The sequence below is a fragment of the Schistocerca cancellata genome, chromosome 5 (assembly GCF_023864275.1).
Source record: "Schistocerca cancellata isolate TAMUIC-IGC-003103 chromosome 5, iqSchCanc2.1, whole genome shotgun sequence".
NCBI lineage: Eukaryota > Metazoa > Arthropoda > Insecta > Orthoptera > Acrididae > Schistocerca > Schistocerca cancellata.
The window spans coordinates 650,746,980-650,767,238 of record NC_064630.1 but is presented as its reverse complement, the minus strand read 5'-3'; the positions used below and the strand labels follow the sequence as shown (position 1 = coordinate 650,767,238).

General features: G+C 42.8%; 1 protein-coding gene across 1 annotated transcript in view; it reads left to right on the top strand.

The window, feature by feature from the left end:
- Nucleotides 1-1,932: 1,932 nt before the first annotated feature.
- The window catches only part of LOC126187891 (trypsin-7-like), a 129,588-nt gene continuing 111,261 nt past the window's right edge, over nucleotides 1,933-20,259 (top strand). The window contains exon 1 of the mRNA XM_049929239.1: nucleotides 1,933-2,042. Within this exon, the coding sequence (XP_049785196.1) occupies nucleotides 1,959-2,042 (84 nt within the window). The 5' untranslated portion in view covers nucleotides 1,933-1,958. The remainder of the gene's footprint in view (nucleotides 2,043-20,259) is intronic.

Genomic DNA, 20,259 nt, shown 5'->3' with positions numbered 1-20,259 from the left:
GACAAAAGTCATGGAATACTGATCTGCACAAATACAGACGGCCGTAGTATCGCGCGCACAAGGTATAAAATGGCGTTGCATTGGCGTAGCTGTCATTTGTACGCAGCTGATTCATGTGAAACGTTGTCCGGCGTGATTACGGCTCAAGACGGAAATTAACAGACTTTGAACGCGGAATGGTAGTTGGAGCTAGACGCATAGGACACTCCATTTCGGAAAACGTTAGGGAATACAATATTCTGAGATCCACAGTCTCAAGACTGTGCCAAGAATACCAAATTCCAAGCTTTACCGCTCACCACGGACAACTCAGTGGCCCACGGCCTTCACTTAACGACTGAGAGCGGCGGCGTTTGGGTAGAGTTGTCAGTGCTAACACATAAGCAACCCTGAGTGTGATAACCGCATAAATCAATATGCGATGTACGGTGACCGTTAATGGTCTATGGCAACAGACGACTGACGCGAGTGCCTTTCCTAACAGCACGACGTCGCCTGCAGCGCCTCTCCAGGGCTCATGATCATACCAGTTGGACCCTAGACGACTGGAGAACCGTGGCCTGGTCAAAAAATGTTCAAATGTGTGTGAACTCCTAAACTGACAAACTACCTAAACTAACTTAAACTTATGCTAAGAACAACACACACACCCATGTCCCAGGGAGAACTCGAACCTCCGGCGGGAGGGACCGCGCAGTCCATGACATGACGCCTCAAACCACGCGGCCACTCCGCGCGGCTGGCCTGGTCAGATGAGTCCCGAATTCAGCGGGTAAGAGATAATGGTAGGGTTCGAGTGCGGCGCAGACCTCTACGAAGCGATGGACCCAACTTGTCGACAAGGCACAATGCAAGCTGCTAGTGACTCCATAATGGTGTAGGCTGTGATTACTTGGAATGGACTGGGTCCTCTGGTCCAACTGAACCGATCATTGACTGGAAATGGTTATGTTCGTCTACTTGGAGACGATATGCAATCATTCATAGACTTCATTTATCCAAACAACAGTGGAATTTTTACGGATGACAATGGCCGCGCGGGATTAGCCGAGCGGTCTAGGGCGCTGCAGTCATGGAATGTGCGGCTGGCCTCAGCGGAGGTTCGAGTCCTCCTTCGGACATGGGTGTGTGTGTTTGTCCTTAGGATAATTTAGGTTAAGTAGTGTGTAAGCTTATGGACTGATGACCTTAGCAGTTAAATCCCATAAGATTTCACACACACGGATGACAATGTGCCATATCATATGGCCAAAATTGTTCGCGATTGGTTAGAAGAACTTTCTGGACAATTCGAGCGAATGATTTCGCCATCCAGATCATCCGACACGAATCTCATCGATCATCATTGGACATTAGCAAGAGGTCGGTTCGTGCACAAAATCTTGCACTGGCAACACTTTTACAATTCTGGGCTGCTGTAGAGGCAGCAAGGCTCAGTATTTCTGCAAACTTCTAACGACTTGTTGCGTCCATGTCACATCAAGTTGCTGCGCTACGTCAGGCAGTGGGAGATCCGACAAGACATTAGAGGGTATCACGTGACTTTTGTCACCTAAGTGTATACGGTTTGATGCAGCTTCCGCTAGGGCCTTTGTTCCGAGCGTAATGCGCTCATCATTCAGTCGCGTTATGCATGCACTCAAGCTGATTTACCGGCACAATGCCGCACGTGCGTGTGAGGAACTACCGTAACCGGGGAAGTGTTTCCTCCGCGCCGCTGGCGGGTTATGTTATGGTCACCCTCCGGGGCGGTACAACAGACGCGTCGGGGCGGTGAATGGAGAAAGCTCTGCCGGCCTGCATACCGGCCATGCTCCTCCCTCCTCCCGGCACTCGCCTGCGCCTTCGCCGTCGCCCTCGCAGTCCTCTTCGGCGCCTTCGAGGTTCCCGCTCGGGGCTCTCTCCGGCGGTACTGGCACTCCGCTATGGGACGCCGCGGCTGCCGGACGTGGTTGCGCATGCGCACGCGCGTCGTCAGCTTGCCGCTGCCACTGCTGCTGCTCGTCATCATCGGAGTCTGCCACTGTTCAGGCCAGCAACAGGTGCGTGCCGATCTTTAGCGAACGATAGGCTGATAATGTGTGCTTCCAAATACATTTACGTACAGAATGAAGAAGTATTTCTGGTCAAACAGTAATAGCAGCTATAGTGTATTAATTACGCCATAGAACTCGAAATGGTGTTAAAGAGAATTTGGCACTTAAATTCGGCAGCGAGAACTTTTGTTAAATGATTGTTCCGGTTTACAGCTGGGCAAACCACTTAATAAAGCTGATAAAAGCATTTATGGATGTTCTGTGTTTGGGAAACATGCTGAACAAAAACGCGCAGTCTCTACCAGGGTAGTTCGCGTCTCATCATTAGAGCACTAACTGCTTCTTAAGGGCCGTAACTCGTCACAGTCTTGAAATCGTTTAGGAGAACGACGCGAAACTTTAAGGATGAATGGACGGGAATTTATATCCTACTCCTGCAACATATGTGTCCAGCATCTAGTAGCACTTCACTCTGTAGCAAACGTACGAAATGCCACAAAATTGTTCAGATTTTCGTGGTCGCTTGTTGACATATTGCTTGTTGGCCTTCGTCTCGGAATCTTCAAAATGGCTCAAATGGCTCTGAGCACTATGGGACTTAACATCTGAGGTCATCAGTCCCCTAAACTTAGAACTACTTAAACCTAACTAACCTAAGGACATCACGCACATCCATGCCCGAGGCAGGATTCGAACCTGCGACCGTAGCAATCGCGCGGTTCCAGACTGTGCGCCTAGAACCGCTCGCCCACTCCGGCCGGCTCTTGAAATCTTCTGCTGAAGTTTGTTTGCTCATCCTCTTCTGACGTCTCGCTAGTACGAGCAATGGAGGGCGAATATTTGACAATGCAGCCACTAATGACGGCAAAATGTTAGGGAAATCATTGTCAGAAGACCGTTAGACGAAGGTCAACAGGCAATAAGTTAGGAACTATTACCAACTGCGTAAGGCAACTACGTTCACATTTCTATATAAAACATATGTAATTAATAGCCATAATTGCGTAATGTGGTGCTAATGACCTCTATAATAAGTGTAGGTGGAAGAGCAGTTTCTACTCTTGTAAGAATCAAGCGTGCCACGGCGTATCACATGAAGTAAAACCACAAAGACACAACCCAGGAGATAAGCGTTACTTTTGTACACTGAAACAACAACTAACTTTACGCGAAACGTAAATTGTTTCTTTCCGTTCTGTGCCATTTTGCTCACACTCTCTAGCATTACAAACCGTTACTGGTAACCTACGATGACTATACTCATATTCATCTGTCTATACGAATACTACTCACCATTCCTATACCTTCCATTCCAGATTACCTGTAATTGTGACACCCGGTACTTGCAACCAATTGGTCCTTTTGTAACTGTTCTTTACTTTTAGTCCCAAGTGAACAATTCTTTTTGAGCCTTAGCACTGCTACGATTGCTTATAACAATATGACTCCAGTTTTGAAGTTTTCTTTCGCCCCACTTGACAAGCGATATAAGTATTACGGGGTGAGAAATTTCTTACCTTTCATAAACTACTTTTAATAACTTTATCATTCTTCATTTCTCTAATTATCCTCAGTCGGAGTAGATTTCACGTTCTCTGTCTTGTTCTCCTCCGAAATCTGAAAAGTTTTTCAAGTGTACTTTGCCGCTGTTTTCCTCATGTCTGAAAACGCCGTGAGTGTTTACTTTTCTCAGGTTACCGAGATAATATAATTTTCATGATTACCGCTTTCACTGCTAACCTTAATATCAGAAGTAAGTCTCTTCTCAACCCTTTGATTATTATCACGTATCTCTACTTCAATATTTCTCTTTTCGATGTACTGTCCAATAAGTAATTTAGAAGTGTTAGATGACTAAGTGTTGTTTACGTTTGAATGGTCCCAAAATGTGAAAGAGCTTGTATTTTAAAACTTTTATCGAAAAACTCTTTTGTAATTACCCATAGTCCTTAGTAGAGAGCGTTAGGTGTATATCAATGAACAAATACACGTCATCTGTCAGAATTTTGCGCCAAGGAGTTGAAACACCAATCCTCTCAAACGAAACTACACTTATTAAAACTGATTTCCAATTGGCATTAAACACGTTCCCATTAAAACATTTTGCTATTAATTTAATTCATTTTATGATATGGCATTAAGGATATTTTTCCGTATTATCTTTTGTACATAACAGAAATGTAAAGTTCACCCTTTTTATATTAAGGGCGCAGTGCGCATTTTTTTAGACCAGCGTGAGATTGAAGGAACCGCTAATATATGATCTAAATGCGAACATATATTATCATACTTTACAGTCACTGATGAGACGCCATGTAGGCAGAACGTGCTACAAGTCGAAGAAAACCGTTAGTAAGATGCGTATTTTACAATTTCCATTACGACACCTACTCAGTTAACTAGAGAGAAGGCTTGATGGAAAAAGAAACAAAGCGAGAATTACCTAAACGACTGCCGATTTATTGAAGATACAGAGTGCCATTCCAGTGATTATTTTGCGTCTGCCTAACTCGCTAGCAAGACTCAGAATTCTGCTCGCCCTCTCACTTGGCTGGAAGCGCACTCTAAATTTAAAGCAAGCGACACATCGGCGGTGGACGTCGCTGCACACCTAACGGTTTGCCTTGCGGTGGTCGGAGGTGCGCTGATGTCTGAGCTACATTCAAGAGCGCACTGATAGCATGGAAACCCTCCAGCTCACCAAAACAGTTTCATAAATCGTAATCGGTTGGTACACATCTATTTGAAAAAAAAAGTCACAGCGAACAACGTTATTTGTTTGTTTGTACCCAATATAGTCCTCATTTACCGTAAATATTACGTTAGCAAGAGAATTATCCAGCCACACGATCTTTCTCAAATGAGCATCTTGGTACGCAATAAAGATCAATTTTACGAGTAAATCCACTTTTTCATTAGTCCCTTACATAACCATCCATGAACGTGGATACTGGTTTCTTAGTCGAGTGGCCACCACTAGCTTCAAACACTCGTGTTCAGTGCAACTAAATATTCAACAAAGCTTGCATTATTCGTTGAAATGTGTGTATGGCACAAATGGCTGGCAGTCCTCGCCTGGTACAAGTGTTTTTATTCGACGATATTTCTAAAAGATGACTATAACACATTATACTATTGTTAATTGAAATTTAGATGCAGTGTCAGACAATACTTTTCCAATCTTCCAATATCGTCGCTTGTAACGAGACATAAAACCTAAAAATAGTTTTTCTGTGACACAGTAAAGTATAAAATGAAAACTAACGTTATCAAAGTAACAGTGCGTGCTTATCGCAATGAAATGACGACTTTTGCGATGGTGCAGTCTGACTACACATCCGCAGACACAGCAGTCGGGGAAATTTTGTGACAAACGATAACTGAAATCCTAATATAAAGACATTTTTGATTGAAGACAGTATTTCATGCATGTCCTATCAGTAGTCTCTGTCAGCAGACAGGAAGAAACTCTACACAAGGAATGGAATTATTGAACCAAGTGGCCGGAGGCTTAAAGAGAAATAAATGGTACATTTATGGGAAAGTAGCTGCTTTATAATGAATGCCTTGAGTAATGCCGCTCTGGTGTCACATTTCTCCTCTTGGATTCCTCTGTCACAGTGGCCACAAATAACTGACGGGTGAAAGGTGTTCGAACGAAATTCTACGTACGAATATAATTAAGTAGTAATACCAAGTAGCCGTGGCACATGTTGTACAACGAAAAGAATTAACCGTGTTAGTGAAGAGTATTGGACGGAGAGGTCTGTCTCCACTTCTGAATTTCCGCATTTCCTTATGAGGTCACTGAGCTAACATAATTATACTTTTTGATAGTGTGTTCGTGACTGTGAGAGACAGATTTTACAAAAAATAACTGAAAATACTAATAATGACTAGTAAACAGCTAATAAATGAAGTGAGTGTTTTATTGTAAAATTAAAATTAGGATGGTCAGATGGAATTATTGTGTGTGTGTGTGTGTGAGAGAGAGAGAGAGAGCAGTCGTATTCAAAGAAGACAGCAAAAGAATGCAGTAGAGCGCTTAAAAAATGCTTTAGCAGATAAAGTTCACGCATAGTAACCTGAGCTACAAGATGCCACATGTGGTGGAACTAGCAGACCAGTTCGACGACATACCTGTTTGGACGAAGAGCGCGTGCTTTCCAGTGCCAAACAAGCCAGGTCAGTGAGACATCAGGTGACCGGGAGAGCGTGGAAAGTTTGCAACATGATAGACGTAATTGTGAGGGAATATATCTAACAGAAACTGTTTTCTTCACTCCTAAACGTGGTCTCTGGATACTGGTCATGTAAGAAGAACAGGATTGTGCCATTGCACCATTTGGTCTAAGCCCAAATGCAAAGAAACTGACCATTACGGACATTCGCTTCAACGATACGCCGTCTCTTCTACATATTACTGTCTTACGGTGTTTCCAGTTTTTCATTCTGTCTTCTTCTATTCATTAACAACTGTCGTGCTGCCCGATCAACGAGTGATAATGTTTAATTTTGCTGTCTGCTTCGAGGTCCACTGACGACTTACAATAGGCGCAAATCAAAAATACAATCGCTTAGCTTAAGCATCTAACATCACCACAGCTGTACATGAGAAACGACAGAAGTATTCCATGTGACAAGCACACATCACCCAGTGCCACAACGAAAATGAGTACATTAGAATTCCTCGCAGTAAGAATGGCTCAAATCAACTCAGATTCTGAGTACACTGTCCGTCCAAAATTGTCAGAGACTAATTTCATTCCTGGCCTATAAGCGACGCCTGGCCTATAAGCGACGTCAGCACAGTAACTACGGTGGCGACTTGAACTAAGAACTATAAACAACAGATATGCATCCAACCAGTTAGTTGTGAGCTGTCAGTGTTTTAGTAGTGGACATGCGGCCGTAGTGTGTCAATATCGTTGTGTCACAACTCACAATGGACCGACATATCTACATCATGCGCTCTCAAGACTTATCCAAAAAGTTTTGAAGAAGAAAAAAAAGTGTGCAGAGTTTTTCCCGCACACCGTCACTCACTCCCCACCCTCTGTCCCCATTCTCCCTATAAAGAACCGCGGAACCGCGTGGACGCCTGCCGCGACATGGCTGAAATTTCAAAATGGTTCAAATGGCTCTGAGCACTATGGGACTTAACATCTGTGGTCATCAGTCCCCTATAACTTAGAACTACTTAAACCTAACTGACCTAAGGACATGACACACACATCCATGCCCGAGGCAGGATTCGAACCTGCGACTGTAGCGGTCGCGCGGTTCCAGACTGAAGAGCGTAGAACCGCTCGGCCACACCGGCCGTCAACTGAAATATCGAATGTGGACAAAATCATCACAGATGATTAGACTTAGTATTATCAATACGAACCTATCTCGAAACGACGAAGCGCAGAAATTCACATGAAGAGTCAACGTGTTGTTGATGTAACTTACAACGAGACAATGTGGCACGTGAGTTGAACATTATACCAAAAATGGATTTTCCTGACAGTTTTACGTGGTAGTATGCACGTTCTGTGCGTCACGCTCGAGTAGGGCTGGGGGCAGCCTATGTAGGGCACCTGCGGCATTAAAACCACCATCTCAACTTCTCTTTTTTTTATTAATCCAGCCTCTAAATTTTTTTGGAACTTCAGGAGGTATGTGTAGAACAGCGTACCTGCAATAAGAGGCTGCAAAAGGCTGGAATATGCAGAGGCAACGCAGTGTCCCTCGAGTTAACGGAAATGTCGGTGTTGTAGCAGTATCAGCCCATGAAAAGTTGTCAGAAGAAATGAAAACGAGAAAACAAGTGCCAGTATGGCGCGCTGTCACCAAAAGGAAAGAATGACAGATATCGAGAAGATAGGTTTTTTATACTGGGATATTTTGACTGGTACAGGGCATGTTGCTAAGACAACGATGAGAGAGTGGATCCAGCGCAAAGAACAGGATCGTAAGCAGCGATGAGCTGATGCTGACCCCACGCTATGTCATCACACTGTGTAACGCCTATCATAGTGTTCATGTGGCCACCAGGGACTGTAAACCTACGTCCACACAGCTGTCTTGGTGCTGGACAGCTGCAGTAAATGTGTATCTTTTTGTCTACGGTTCTATGTGTCTGTTGTGCGTGTGAGAAGGCCTTACTCGAGTGTCGGACGCAAAAATTTTCTGTTTTTTTTCCGAGTACATCAACAACAACATCTACACTGCGCAAGGCACCTTATGGTATGAAGCGCATGATGTACGAAGGCACTTCCCTCCTATCCTGTTTTTTCGCGAATGATCCGCAGGAAGAACGAATGTCGATAAGCCTTCTGTGTCAGCTGAAATCTAAGCTTTCTGTTTAAGCTCTTCTGGCGAGGTACGCCTAGAAGGAAACTATGTATTGTTTGACTCTTCTAGGAACGTACGCTCTCGTACTTGTGACAGCAAACCATACTGCGATTCACAACACCTCTCCAATACTATCTACCACTGAAATTGGACGAGTATCTCCGTGACAGTTTCGCCCTTATTAAACGAACCAATGATGGGACCTGCTCCTCTTCAAAGAGTCTTTCTATATCCGATCTGTAAAGGGTCCCATGCCGAGGAGGAATATTCAGGTATCGGTCGAACGAGATTTCGTTAAATTTGTTAATGTTGAGGGTCAACTGCCAATCCACGCACCAAGCGTCGATGCTATGCAAGGGTTCTTGCAATTCGATACAGTTTCCTGGAACTGCTCTTCTCTATATATAACAGCGCCTTCCACGAAACACCTCATGGAACGTCGTTATCCATCAAGTCATTTACATATATTTTTAACAGTGATGGGCCTACAACACATCTACGGGGTACGCCAAAAGTTGTTTTTACCTCCTAAGGTTTCTCTCCGTTAAGAATGATGTACTGTCTTCTGTTTGCTAGGAGCTCTTCGGTCAAACCTAAAAGCTCGTCTGATACTTCGTACGTTCACACTTTGTTCATTAGCAGACAGAACGGAACTATAAAGCCAGTCTTCTAGACATCAACAAACATTGCATCAACTGAGCGCCTGTATCTACTCCCTTCTGGGTCTCGAAGACGAACACAGCGAGCTAGGTTTCACAGGATCGTTGTTTGCGCAATTGATGTTGATTTCTACAGAGATAATTCAGGTCTTTGAATGCATTATAATCTAGGTATAGCTGCGATCAAAACGAAAATTGTTTGACTACCACCGACCTTTACTTGGCGTGGTACTATTAGAAGTGGTGTGCCATTGCCTTCCTCCGACCTTTGAACTGACTAAGACAGGCAGTTACTGGGACATCTGAAGTTTAATATGCGCTCCGAACTACAATAAAACTCGTGAACGTACATTCCCAGACATGAATGAAATAGTAAAGAGTCAAATAAAAATCAGTGGACCGGCTGGGGATTAATACGCGAGTATAAAATGTCTTCAAAATTGCTGCAATATATCGACATTAGCGATATAGGTCTATAGTTTTCTTTACATCTTTTCGACGGCCGGCCGCGGTGGTCTAGCGGTTCTAGGCGCTCAGTCAGGAACCGCGCGACTGCTACGGTCGCAGGTTCGAATCCTGCCTCGGGCATGGATGTGTGTGATGTCCTTAGGTTAGTTAGGTTTAAGTAGTTCTAAGTTCTAGGGGACTTATGACCACAGACGTTGAGTCCCATCGTGCTCAGAGCCATTTTGAACCATCTTTTCGACGAACCTCCTTCAAAACGGGAATGATAAGCGTGTTTTACCAATCGTTTTGAACGCTTCACTATTCCAACGCTAACTGCTTCTAACAGACGAGTAAGTTCTTTCGCACAATTTATGTACGACAGGTGTCCAATAAGTGATACAACACAGTTTTTTTCAAGGCCGAAAAGTGGAATTTGTTGTGGGTTATCGCGGAATATTCTCGCTTCAGCCCTTACAGTTTCATGATTTCCGATAGGTAGCGGCGCTATACGTAGCCTTCAAAATGGCGTCTGTAACGGAGGTGCATTCCAAGCAGAGAGATGTCACTGAGTTTCTTTTGGCGGAAAACGAGAGCATCGCACGCTTCCACAGGCACTTGCAGAATACCTACGGAGATCTGACAGTCATAAATGCACGGTGAGTGTAGGGCGAGGCGTCTTTAATCATAGCAACAATGTCACACACACCTGTCCGATCTCGCACGAGCCGGCCGACCGGCTGCACACAGCTGTGACTCCTGCGGAGTGTTCGTCGCCACAAAAATGCAAACGAACTTACGCTTCTCTATGACAACACAAGGAGTCACACAAGTCTCACACCAGAGAGGGACTGTCCTTTCTCATCCACCCTCCACCCGGATCTCGCACCCACGGACATCCATCTCTTTGGCCCACTGAAAGATGCACTCCGCAAGAAGCAGTACGTGGGCGATGGGGAAGTTATTGATGCAGCAAGGCGTCGACCAGTAGAGTGGTACCATGCGGGCATACAGGCATTCCCAGTAAGGTAGCGTAAGGTCGTCGCATTGAATGGAAATTATGTTGAAAAACCTGTTTTTGTAGCCAAAAGAGTCGGTAATAATATGGTATAAAGAAATCATGAATAAAATCTTACTGGTTTCAGAAAAAGAGACATATGGTGCATAGCTCGCAGGATCGAATAGGTATCACATCAGCACCAGCTGCACTTCCTCTGTTGAGCGATTTCATTTTCTTTTTCTATCTCGCGGTCCTCTTCAACATGCCTTGCAGTAATTGTTCCTTACACGTTACACACAACCTTGATAATCTCAGTATGGCAGTCTACACTGTTGGCCGGAATTGCTGAAAAAGTCATGTGTCACTTTCTAAGAACGACAAAGATAGAAGATTGGATCTCGACTTCCACATATTCTGTGGTAACTTCTGCGTCGTCGAAGTTTTACTAATTTATATAATACGCTTCATTCTACAGAAATGCGCTTTATTCTAAACAAAATATTTCAGCAGAATAAGCCCTCATCACATGTGGCAATACACGTACAAAACTCTTCGATCGACGATAGTTACCACTGATTTCCTGGCCTGCTCTTTCGCTTGCCACGTCGCTAATCGAACGGGGAACACGGGTGACGGAATTGTTCGTCACGGAGCTCCAACAACCATTGTCTATACGTTGTCGTGTCGCATACCAACTAAGCCGAGAGAGATTCTTCAGGAATACATCGAAGCGCTCCTTCATGCGACAATGTTTAAAGGCTTTGATTCAAGCTCATAAGGGGCCTTACACCATACCAAATTATCAAAACCAGAGATCATCTACAATTCTGTAATCCACGCTGTTTATTTTTGTGGCCGTAGAGTCCATAGTTTCTTTACAACTGCTATAGGCAATTATCTTCAACACGTCATTTGTGTATTAATAAGTACCAAATAACAGAATATTTTGACGCAGTCTAATATTGGACTCAAATCAGGGAGGACAGTGGTTCAAATCTCATCCGACATCCAAATTCATATTTACTGATATTTCCCTAAATCGCGTAAGTTGAACACGGCAGGGTTCCTTTGGAAGGGAAGGGACGATTTCCTTCCCCAATCGGAGCCTGTGCTTTTTCTTTAATGGGCTTGTCATCTAAGAGGCGTTATGCCCTGATATTCCATTTGTATTTCCCTTTTAGGGTTCCGTGCCTCAGTCTGAAAAAACGGAAACTTTACAGTATTTCTTATTCTCCGTCCGTCCGTCCATCCGTCTGTCTGTCTGTTTCCTCAGGAACGGCTGGTCATATCCAGTTCAAATTTACGTAACATAGTCCCTTGGCGATGTAAAATTTTTGAGCTTCTAAGTTAAGCATAAGATACGGCGATTTATGTCCCATGTTTTGAAACTCGCACACTCACTCACTAAATAACATCCGACTGTCGGATGTTATTGCCAAAGATATATATATATATATATATATATATATATATATATATATATATGTGTGTGTGTGTGTTTGTGTGTGCGTTTGTGTGTGTTTGTGGGTGCGTGTGTGCGTGTGTGTGTGTGTTTGTGTGTGGTGTGTGGCTGCTTGTGTGAGAAGGATGATTTTTATCTTATCATTTCTTTTATTAAGTGTAGTAGCGCCTCTGTACTGATGTGTGTCTTCTCATTTATCACATGGTTGTTTTCAGCGATGGCTTTCTGGTTTTGGAAGTTTTCTTGCATTTGTAAAAGGTATTTCTCATGGTTGTTTATTCTCATTATTTTCTGTTCCAACACCAACACCTCGTTTTATGATTCCTGCATGTCATGCCTATGTATACTGCATCAGAACTTTGATATTGAAGTTAATACATCCCTGATCCCTGGAATTTATCCCTCTTGGTAGCTGGTTGGCTTACGTGTGCTGAAAGGATTTCCCCAGTCTTATATGCTATTTGGAAGCCCAGTCTCTTTAGTATGTTTTCCGCTCTGTGTGTTAATTTATATGTGTAAGTCATAGTGTACCATCTGCTTCTTTCCTGTGTGTTGTTGTCATTGTGTGTGTTTGTTGGGTGTGTTTCTGAGTTTGCAATTTGTGGGTTATCTTATATTCTGGAAGTGTTGTGTTTGTTTTGTATTTGTGTTTTTATTTTTTCATGGAGCCTGAGTACTACATATGTGTCACACCCATTGTTCCTAGCTATTTGCGTGACTGTACTCATTACTTTTTTATAGTTTCTCTTGTTGAGTGGGATCCTGTTTAATCTATATAACATATGTCTTAGTGTAAGGCGCTCAGTCCGGAACCGTGCGACTGCTACGGTCGCAGGTTCGAATCCTGCCTCGGGCATGGATGTGTGTGATGTCCTTAGGTTAGTTAGGTTTAAGTAGTTCTAAGTTCTAGGGGACTGATGACCACAGATGTTAAGTCCCATAGTGCTCAGAGCCATTTTTTTATGTCTTAGTGCTGCAAGCTTCTGGTTGTGGCGATGATTAGGTGTGGAATGTATTATTGTATCTGTACCTGCTTGTTTTCTAAAGATGTTAAATGTATGTTTGCCGTTTTCTTTTATTCATGTTATGCCAAGAAAATTTATTTGATTTTCTTTATCTTTTTCAGGTCTGAATTTTATCTTCTGATGTGCTTTGTCGATTTCTGAGCGGTGTTCATCTATTTTTTCATTAGGCTCATCTACCAGACAAATAATGTCTTCCACATATCTGTACCAATATTAGATATTAAGTCTTTCATTAATGGTTATCTTTTCAAATATCTGACTTTCTAGATGACTGATAAAAATGTTTCCTATGTCCCTGACATTGGGGATCCCATGGACAGTCCATCACTTTGTAGGTAATATTCATTCTCGAACGGGAAGTAGTTTTGTCCAGTTGTCAGTCCGAGCATATTTGTTATTTCTTTTACTGCTTCTGTGGTGAGGTTGCTGTAGGATGTGAAATTTTTTTTCAACGATTTCTATTTGTTTCTGTGATAGGGATGGAGGTATACATATTTTCTATGCCGAATGAAATCAGTGACGCTGTGTGTGGTATCTGTATGTTCTGGATGTGTTCTATTAGCATTCCTGAGTTTATCACTGTTCTGTTGTATGAGAACGAAGTCTTACGCGACGGCACTTATATGTAAAACATTCACAGTTTTCTTGCCGCGTCAATTCGGGATAAAATCTCAAGCTTTTGACGGTAGCCTCCATTTTCATCGTCAGGAGCAACTGACTCTTGTTCCTGACGATGACTTTGGAGGCTATCGTCGAAAGTTTGAGATTTTATCCCGAATTGACGCGGCAATAAAACCGAGAATGTTTTACATACTGTTGTGTTGTTTTCTATTTTATAGTGTTTTGTAATTAACTTTTGGAGATGTTTGGCTATGTAGTATGTTGCGGCTTTCCTATAGTTAATAACAACACTCATTGGAGTACTATCTTTATGTATCTTTGGTTGGCTGCGGAGTGTTGGTGCTTGTGGGTTTTTCTGTGTTATGTACGAGGTATTTCTGTTTGTCTGTGAGTGTGTGTTCAATGTTATTCAGTGCTCGCTTCAGGTTTGGCTGGTATCGTGTCGTTGGATCTGACTTCAGTTTTTGTATGACTTTGGTATTTATGTGATCCTTGGTTTTTGTGATGTATTGCTCTTTGTCCATAAGAACTGTTACATTTGCCTTGTCTCGTTTTGTGTTACTTTTTTCATGGTGGCTGCTTCTGTTTGGTTGTTCTTATTGTGTGTCTGCTGTGTTCATTTTATTAAGCCTTTTATTTCTTTTTTAACTAGTTCTCTTGTCGGTCCTATGTTTATTTCACAATTATTTTGTTGTTCTCGCGTGTAAGAATTTGTTCGGTTTCTGCTATGAGATTTTTGGTTGTTTAACTTGCTATTGGTACAGTTCAAATGGTTTAAATGGCTCTGAGCACTAACGGATATCTGAGGTCATCAGACCCCTAGAGCTTAGAACTACTTAAGCCTAACTAACTTAAGGACATCACACACATCCATGCCCGAGGCAGGATTCGAAACTGCGACCGTAGCCGTCGCGCGGTTCCAGACTGAAGCGCCTAGAACCGGTCGGCCACAACGGCCGGCTGTTGGTTCAGTATTTCAACCCTTTTTCCAAGATCATTTATTTCTTTTTCGTGAAGTTGAGTCTCTGTTAGATTAATTATACGTGTAATTGTATTTCTTGTTGTATGTTCGGCTAGTCGGAGAAACTACTGTAGAGATTTTGATACGAACATGGAACTCCCGGGACCGATATCCTGCCATTATCGATGTGGATAACAGGCAAAAATCGTTGATATTCTCGTTTCCAGGATGGATGAAAGTTTGTACAAAACCCTCAGTGTGCGAGTTCTACTGGCACTTGGACAACTTATTTAATTAAATATGTAGTCAAAAGTCATTTCATTCTGATGTCTCCTTCTTGCGATTTTCGTAATCTCTGCAAATATTAATGCAGTTCTCCAGTACAGTCTAAATAGATGTCTTTACGTAATAATAATCCGCTTCTATAACACACCGTAAACCAGTACGACAAAATGATGTTAAAAGGTTTGGCATATCGTAGACCCTAAATCTGTAATATGTGGAACTTTATCGTCCACATCACCCAGGTTGTATGACCCCACTGATTTATTAGAGAAAATGAAGAAAGATAAGCACCTAAAATTCTTATTATTCCTGTTGATTCCTCTGTGTGTTTCACCGAGTTACAGTAGAGTGGAAAAAAAATCAATCAGGCTGTATGTTGCTTATGTCTGATGATTTTACACTGAGTTGAGTAAAGTCATGAGATGGCCATGTGCAAATATACAAATTGGGGTAGTATCACATACACAAGGTATAATAGGGCAGTGCATGGGTGTAATTGTCATTTGTACTCAGATGTGAAAAGGTTTCCCACGTGATTATGGCCGCACACCTTTAATGAACAGACCGAATGCCGCCCGGTGGCGTTGCAGGTACGCAACGCCGGAAAGAAAGTGTATAAACGGAGCAGAGACTTACTTTAACGACGATACTGCCCTAAAATGGGGTAATCCACTGCCACAAGCGACTTTGACACAGGGCAGGTTGTCATAGCCCGACAACTGAGAACGAGCGTCTAGGAAATGGAAAAATGGAAATGTGTAGTAAGATCTTATGTGACCAAACTACAGAGGTCATTGGTCCCTAAGCCTGCTCTCTAGTTAATCTAACTTAAACTAACTTACGCTATGGAGAACACACACACCCATGCCCGAGGGAGGACTCGAACCTCCGACGTGGGGAGCCGCACGGACCGTGACAATGCGCTTTAGGCCGCGCGGCTACTCCACGCGGCTTTAGGAAATGGCGAAGTTGGCCGTCTGTTCGCGTGCTACTGTCTTACGAATGTATGTAAAGAGGTTGAAGGACGTTGAAAGCACGAGTTGCTGACAAGACCTTAGACGTTCCCGCTTCATCACAGAACACGAAGGTCAGAGACACGGCTGCTCCCTAAAGCAGTATTGAGAGCAATCTGTAGCAAATCTGACGACAGAGCACGGTGCTGGTCTAGGCGCAAGTGTTTCGGAGCTCGCCGTTCAGCGTATGTTGCTGAACATGGGGCTCTGCAGCAGACGACCTACGTTCCTGTCTTGACCCAACGACATCGCCAGTCACTATATCAGCGGGCACAGTTTTATGGAGATAGGACCGTGGATCAACGTAAACCTGTCGCCTGGTTGGATGAGTCAAGTGTTTTGTTATGTCAGGTCGATGATCGTGTCCGCATGTAGCGTCATCCAGGCGAATATCGGCTCGAAGCTTGTACTGCACCAAAGGGTGCTTCCATGGAACCTGTGGTGCTAATCAAAGGCAGCATTACAGTTTTGGACTTTGTAAATTATTTCAGGTAATTTATTGCATCCGTTTATGCTTAATATCTTCCCCGACGGCGATGGCGTCTTCTAGCAGACAATTCTTCCACAAGACCAGAATTGTACTATGATGGTTTGAGGAGCATGATAGCGAACTCACGTCGGTGTATGGGCATCAAATTCGCCTGATATGAACCCAGTGGAAAGCGTATGGGATGCTATGGGAAGCCAACTCCACACAGACGAACCATCGATCCGATATTTATGAGAATTGTGTGAACAGTGTATAGACATCTGGTGCTACAGATCTCCGGAAACCTACCTAGGACTTGTCGATCCGTGTCACGCAGAATCGCTGCTGTACTGTGTCCCAAAGGTGGTCCATCACGTTGTGAAGCAAGGTGATCGTAATGTCGTAACTCATCATTGTATTTCGATGAGTGCATACGCCATAACTATTTCAACTCTGTAAAGCCTAGTTTACATTCGCAGGGCACTTAAATAACACATGATATAAGGAAGAAAGCAAGTGTGGGATTTAACTTCCTTTCAAGATCAGGTTATTAGAGTCGGAGTAATATGTTGGACTCGACACGATTGCAACACAAAATTGGCGGTCTTCTTTTTTAGGGATCCGCACCTAAACCGGTAAAAACGGAACCCTTATAGTATTACTTGTTGTCCATCTATCTGTCTGTCCAATTATTCAAAATCATTTTTCTTAGGCACGGGTAGACGTATGAAGTTGATATTTATGTCGCACATTGACGACTACGGTCCATTACCGGTTTATAGAAGTGATGCTTTTAAATCAATGCAACCTGAAGATACAGCCATTTATGTCACATATTTTCATAATCGCAACTTCACTGATCAAAGCCTACAGTGTACTTCACGTTGTCATAGAATCATGATATTTCGCGAGAAGTAAGATTGTTAATTTGTAATTATATCACACGAAAAAAAATTGTCATTTGTTATCAGACTGTCTGTCTGTCCGTCCGTCTGTTAAGCCCCCTTTTTCTCAGTAACGCTTAGACGTATCAAGTTGAAAGCTGTGTCGTATACTAAGGTCTATATCACGTGGCGGTATGAAATGTAGGCCTGAGCTTCTAAGTTAGTTCAACCAAAAGGTACATGTCTTGATGCTCGCAAACTCACTCATCAAAACGTATAGGGTATTTCCCCTTGAAATTTACCAAGAAGCAAGCTTTCACATTACAGCCAAAGGAAAAAAGAACCGAAAATTGTTAATTTGTAATTATATCACTCGAAAAAGATTACTTTTGTCATTTGTTATCCGACTTCAAACTTTAAATTAAGGCATTGTTGAAAGTCTTGTAATCTCTGTGACCGATATTTTGCCAGTATCAACGTCGATAATGTAAAAATCGTCGAGATTCATAATTCCCGAAATCGGTGACCTGTCTGTATATACAGTTAAGTTTGTACGGAACCCTCACTGTGCGAGTCCAACATGCACCTGGATATTTAAAATATAAAAAAGAGTCATAGTATTTGCCCGAAGTGACATCATAGGTATGTTAATGCCGGTGTTTTTTAGCCAGTGATCCACCTAGCATGTTACTGATGAATACTGTACATCGGATATAATGGACTGACTTCCAGACAAAGGAAGACAACCGTTCCTACGCAGCCACACAGGGACACTGACTAATACTCAGATATTCTTGTCGCGCTGCTGCCTTCCTGGTAAATGCACAGGACGTGTTTTGTATGCGCATACCATGGTCTCAAAAGCCGTTGTTAGCGACCTAACCACAGCTTCGGACAGTTGCACTGGCTTGTGCTCGGAAATAGAATAAGTGGATACCCACCTAAGTCTTTATCATGCTGCCGACAAAACGTATATCTGTCTCTACCGTTCATTCTTTTTATTAGCAAATGAAACCTAACTTGTTTCGACTTGGGTGGATTCCATCTGCAAACAGGTCACATGCTGTTATTTATTTTGCAGGCAGGAATAACTATTACTCTTCTTTTGTAAATGAATTTTAGTTTAGTTTCTTAGTCAAACATGTTCCATCGAATTGTTTTAGACATCTGTATTATCATGTATTATCACAAAAATGATAATTAATAATTATTATTTACTTCATTATATTTACATTGTTTTGAATCGTTTATTATTTACTTTCTAGATCATTGAAATTGTCGAAAACAATTAGATACAATATATTTGGTTAAGAAACAACAATAAAATTCAGTTGCAAAAGACGAATAATAGTTGGCCTTATCTATAATTTAAACAGCATAGAGCTAGAAACTGAGGAAAAATTGCTGCGACCATTAACCACACAAATTCATTCATTCTTAGAGTTCATTGAAGATCATGTTAAGGCCTGTTAGTGGGCGCAAATAACGCACTCCTGCAACATAAGCCGGCCGCTGTGGCCGAGCAATTCTAGGCGCTTCAGTCGGCGCCGCGTTGCTGCTACGGTCGCAGGTTCGAATCCTGCCTTGGGCATGGATGTGTGGGATGTCCTTAGGTTAGATAGGTTTAAGTAGTTCTAAGTCTATGGGACTGATGACGTCAGATATTAAGTCCCATAGTGCTTAGAGCCATTTGAACCATTTTTTTGTAACATACTTGGCTAAGGCAACAGGCTATTAGTTTCATACACAAATTCACTGTTCTGGATATATCAGTGCGAGAAATGTCACCATCTTCAGCTCTTCCTCTTTCATAAACGAAAGCTGGTGATCCATCACACTATCCTCTTAACAGTCTGTCTCCATTCTTCCCCATCTTTCTCATCTCTGAGTAGCTGCTTCCATGTTTGGTGTGTCTTCTCCTTTATCTGGTCCATCCAAAGCCTCGATGGTCTTCTCTGCAATCTTTTCCCATCGACTTTGCATTGAATGATCATCTTCTCCAAGTTAACCTCCTGTCACCGCACTGTGTAACCAAGCAACTGATGGATTCGCTGGAAACAAAGGCTGGAAAACCTATTCTTTATCCAGAGTTCTTTGATCGTGTTGTAGGTCGATTTGTCCACCCATGTGATTCTCAGTAACATCCTATATGTCCACATCTCAAATCATCAATCCTTTTGCGGTCCCCTCAGTTATTGCCAACGTTACCACTCCATAAAGGAAAACTGGAAACACCGGAGATTAAGCACTCTCAGTTTGGTTGTCTGGTTATTGCTCGATCTTTCCAAACCGCTGTCAACTTCGATGCAGCATCCCTATCCTGAAAAATTGCACGTCGTATTTCCTGTGTAGAGCCACCATATTTTTGAACCATTGAGCCCAGATAGACAAAGTGATAAACTTATAAACTGAGAAGTGTCAAATCGCTACATAATTACCATCCATAATTTCCAGAAAAACTGATAATCATATTTTGCTGTCAAAGTAATCAAATGGTTCAAATGGCTCTGAGCACTATGGGACTCAACTGCTGAGGTCATTAGTCCCCTAGAACTTAGAACTAGTTAAACCTAACTAACCTAAGGACATCACAAACATCCATGCCCGAGGCAGGATTCGAACCTGCGACCGTAGCGGTCTTGCGGTTCCAGACTGCAGCGCCTTTAACCGCACGGCCACTTCGGCCGGCTGCAAAGTAATCCTTCTGAATGCGAATGTTACGGTGCATGTTCATAAATGTTAGCGGAACATACTGAAATTTGAAGTAGAGTCGCTAATATTTTTCGTATCATCGTCGTTTCTGTATATTGCGGTGGCCATTGTGATCTAGCGGGTAAAACACTTGACGCCGGCCCTGGAGCTCCGGGTGCAATGTATGGTAGGGGCGGATATTTTTTTCTTCTTCCACTCCCCCCAAGACACTCCCAGGCCCCCCCCAGCCTGCTATGAAAATGTGGACCTGGGATCCTTTCCGGGCGTAACATACGGGTGTCGTTGGCTTGTCTACCATGGTCTTAGCGACCTGTGACGTCAACGTGGTGTTTCCGATCATAAATAT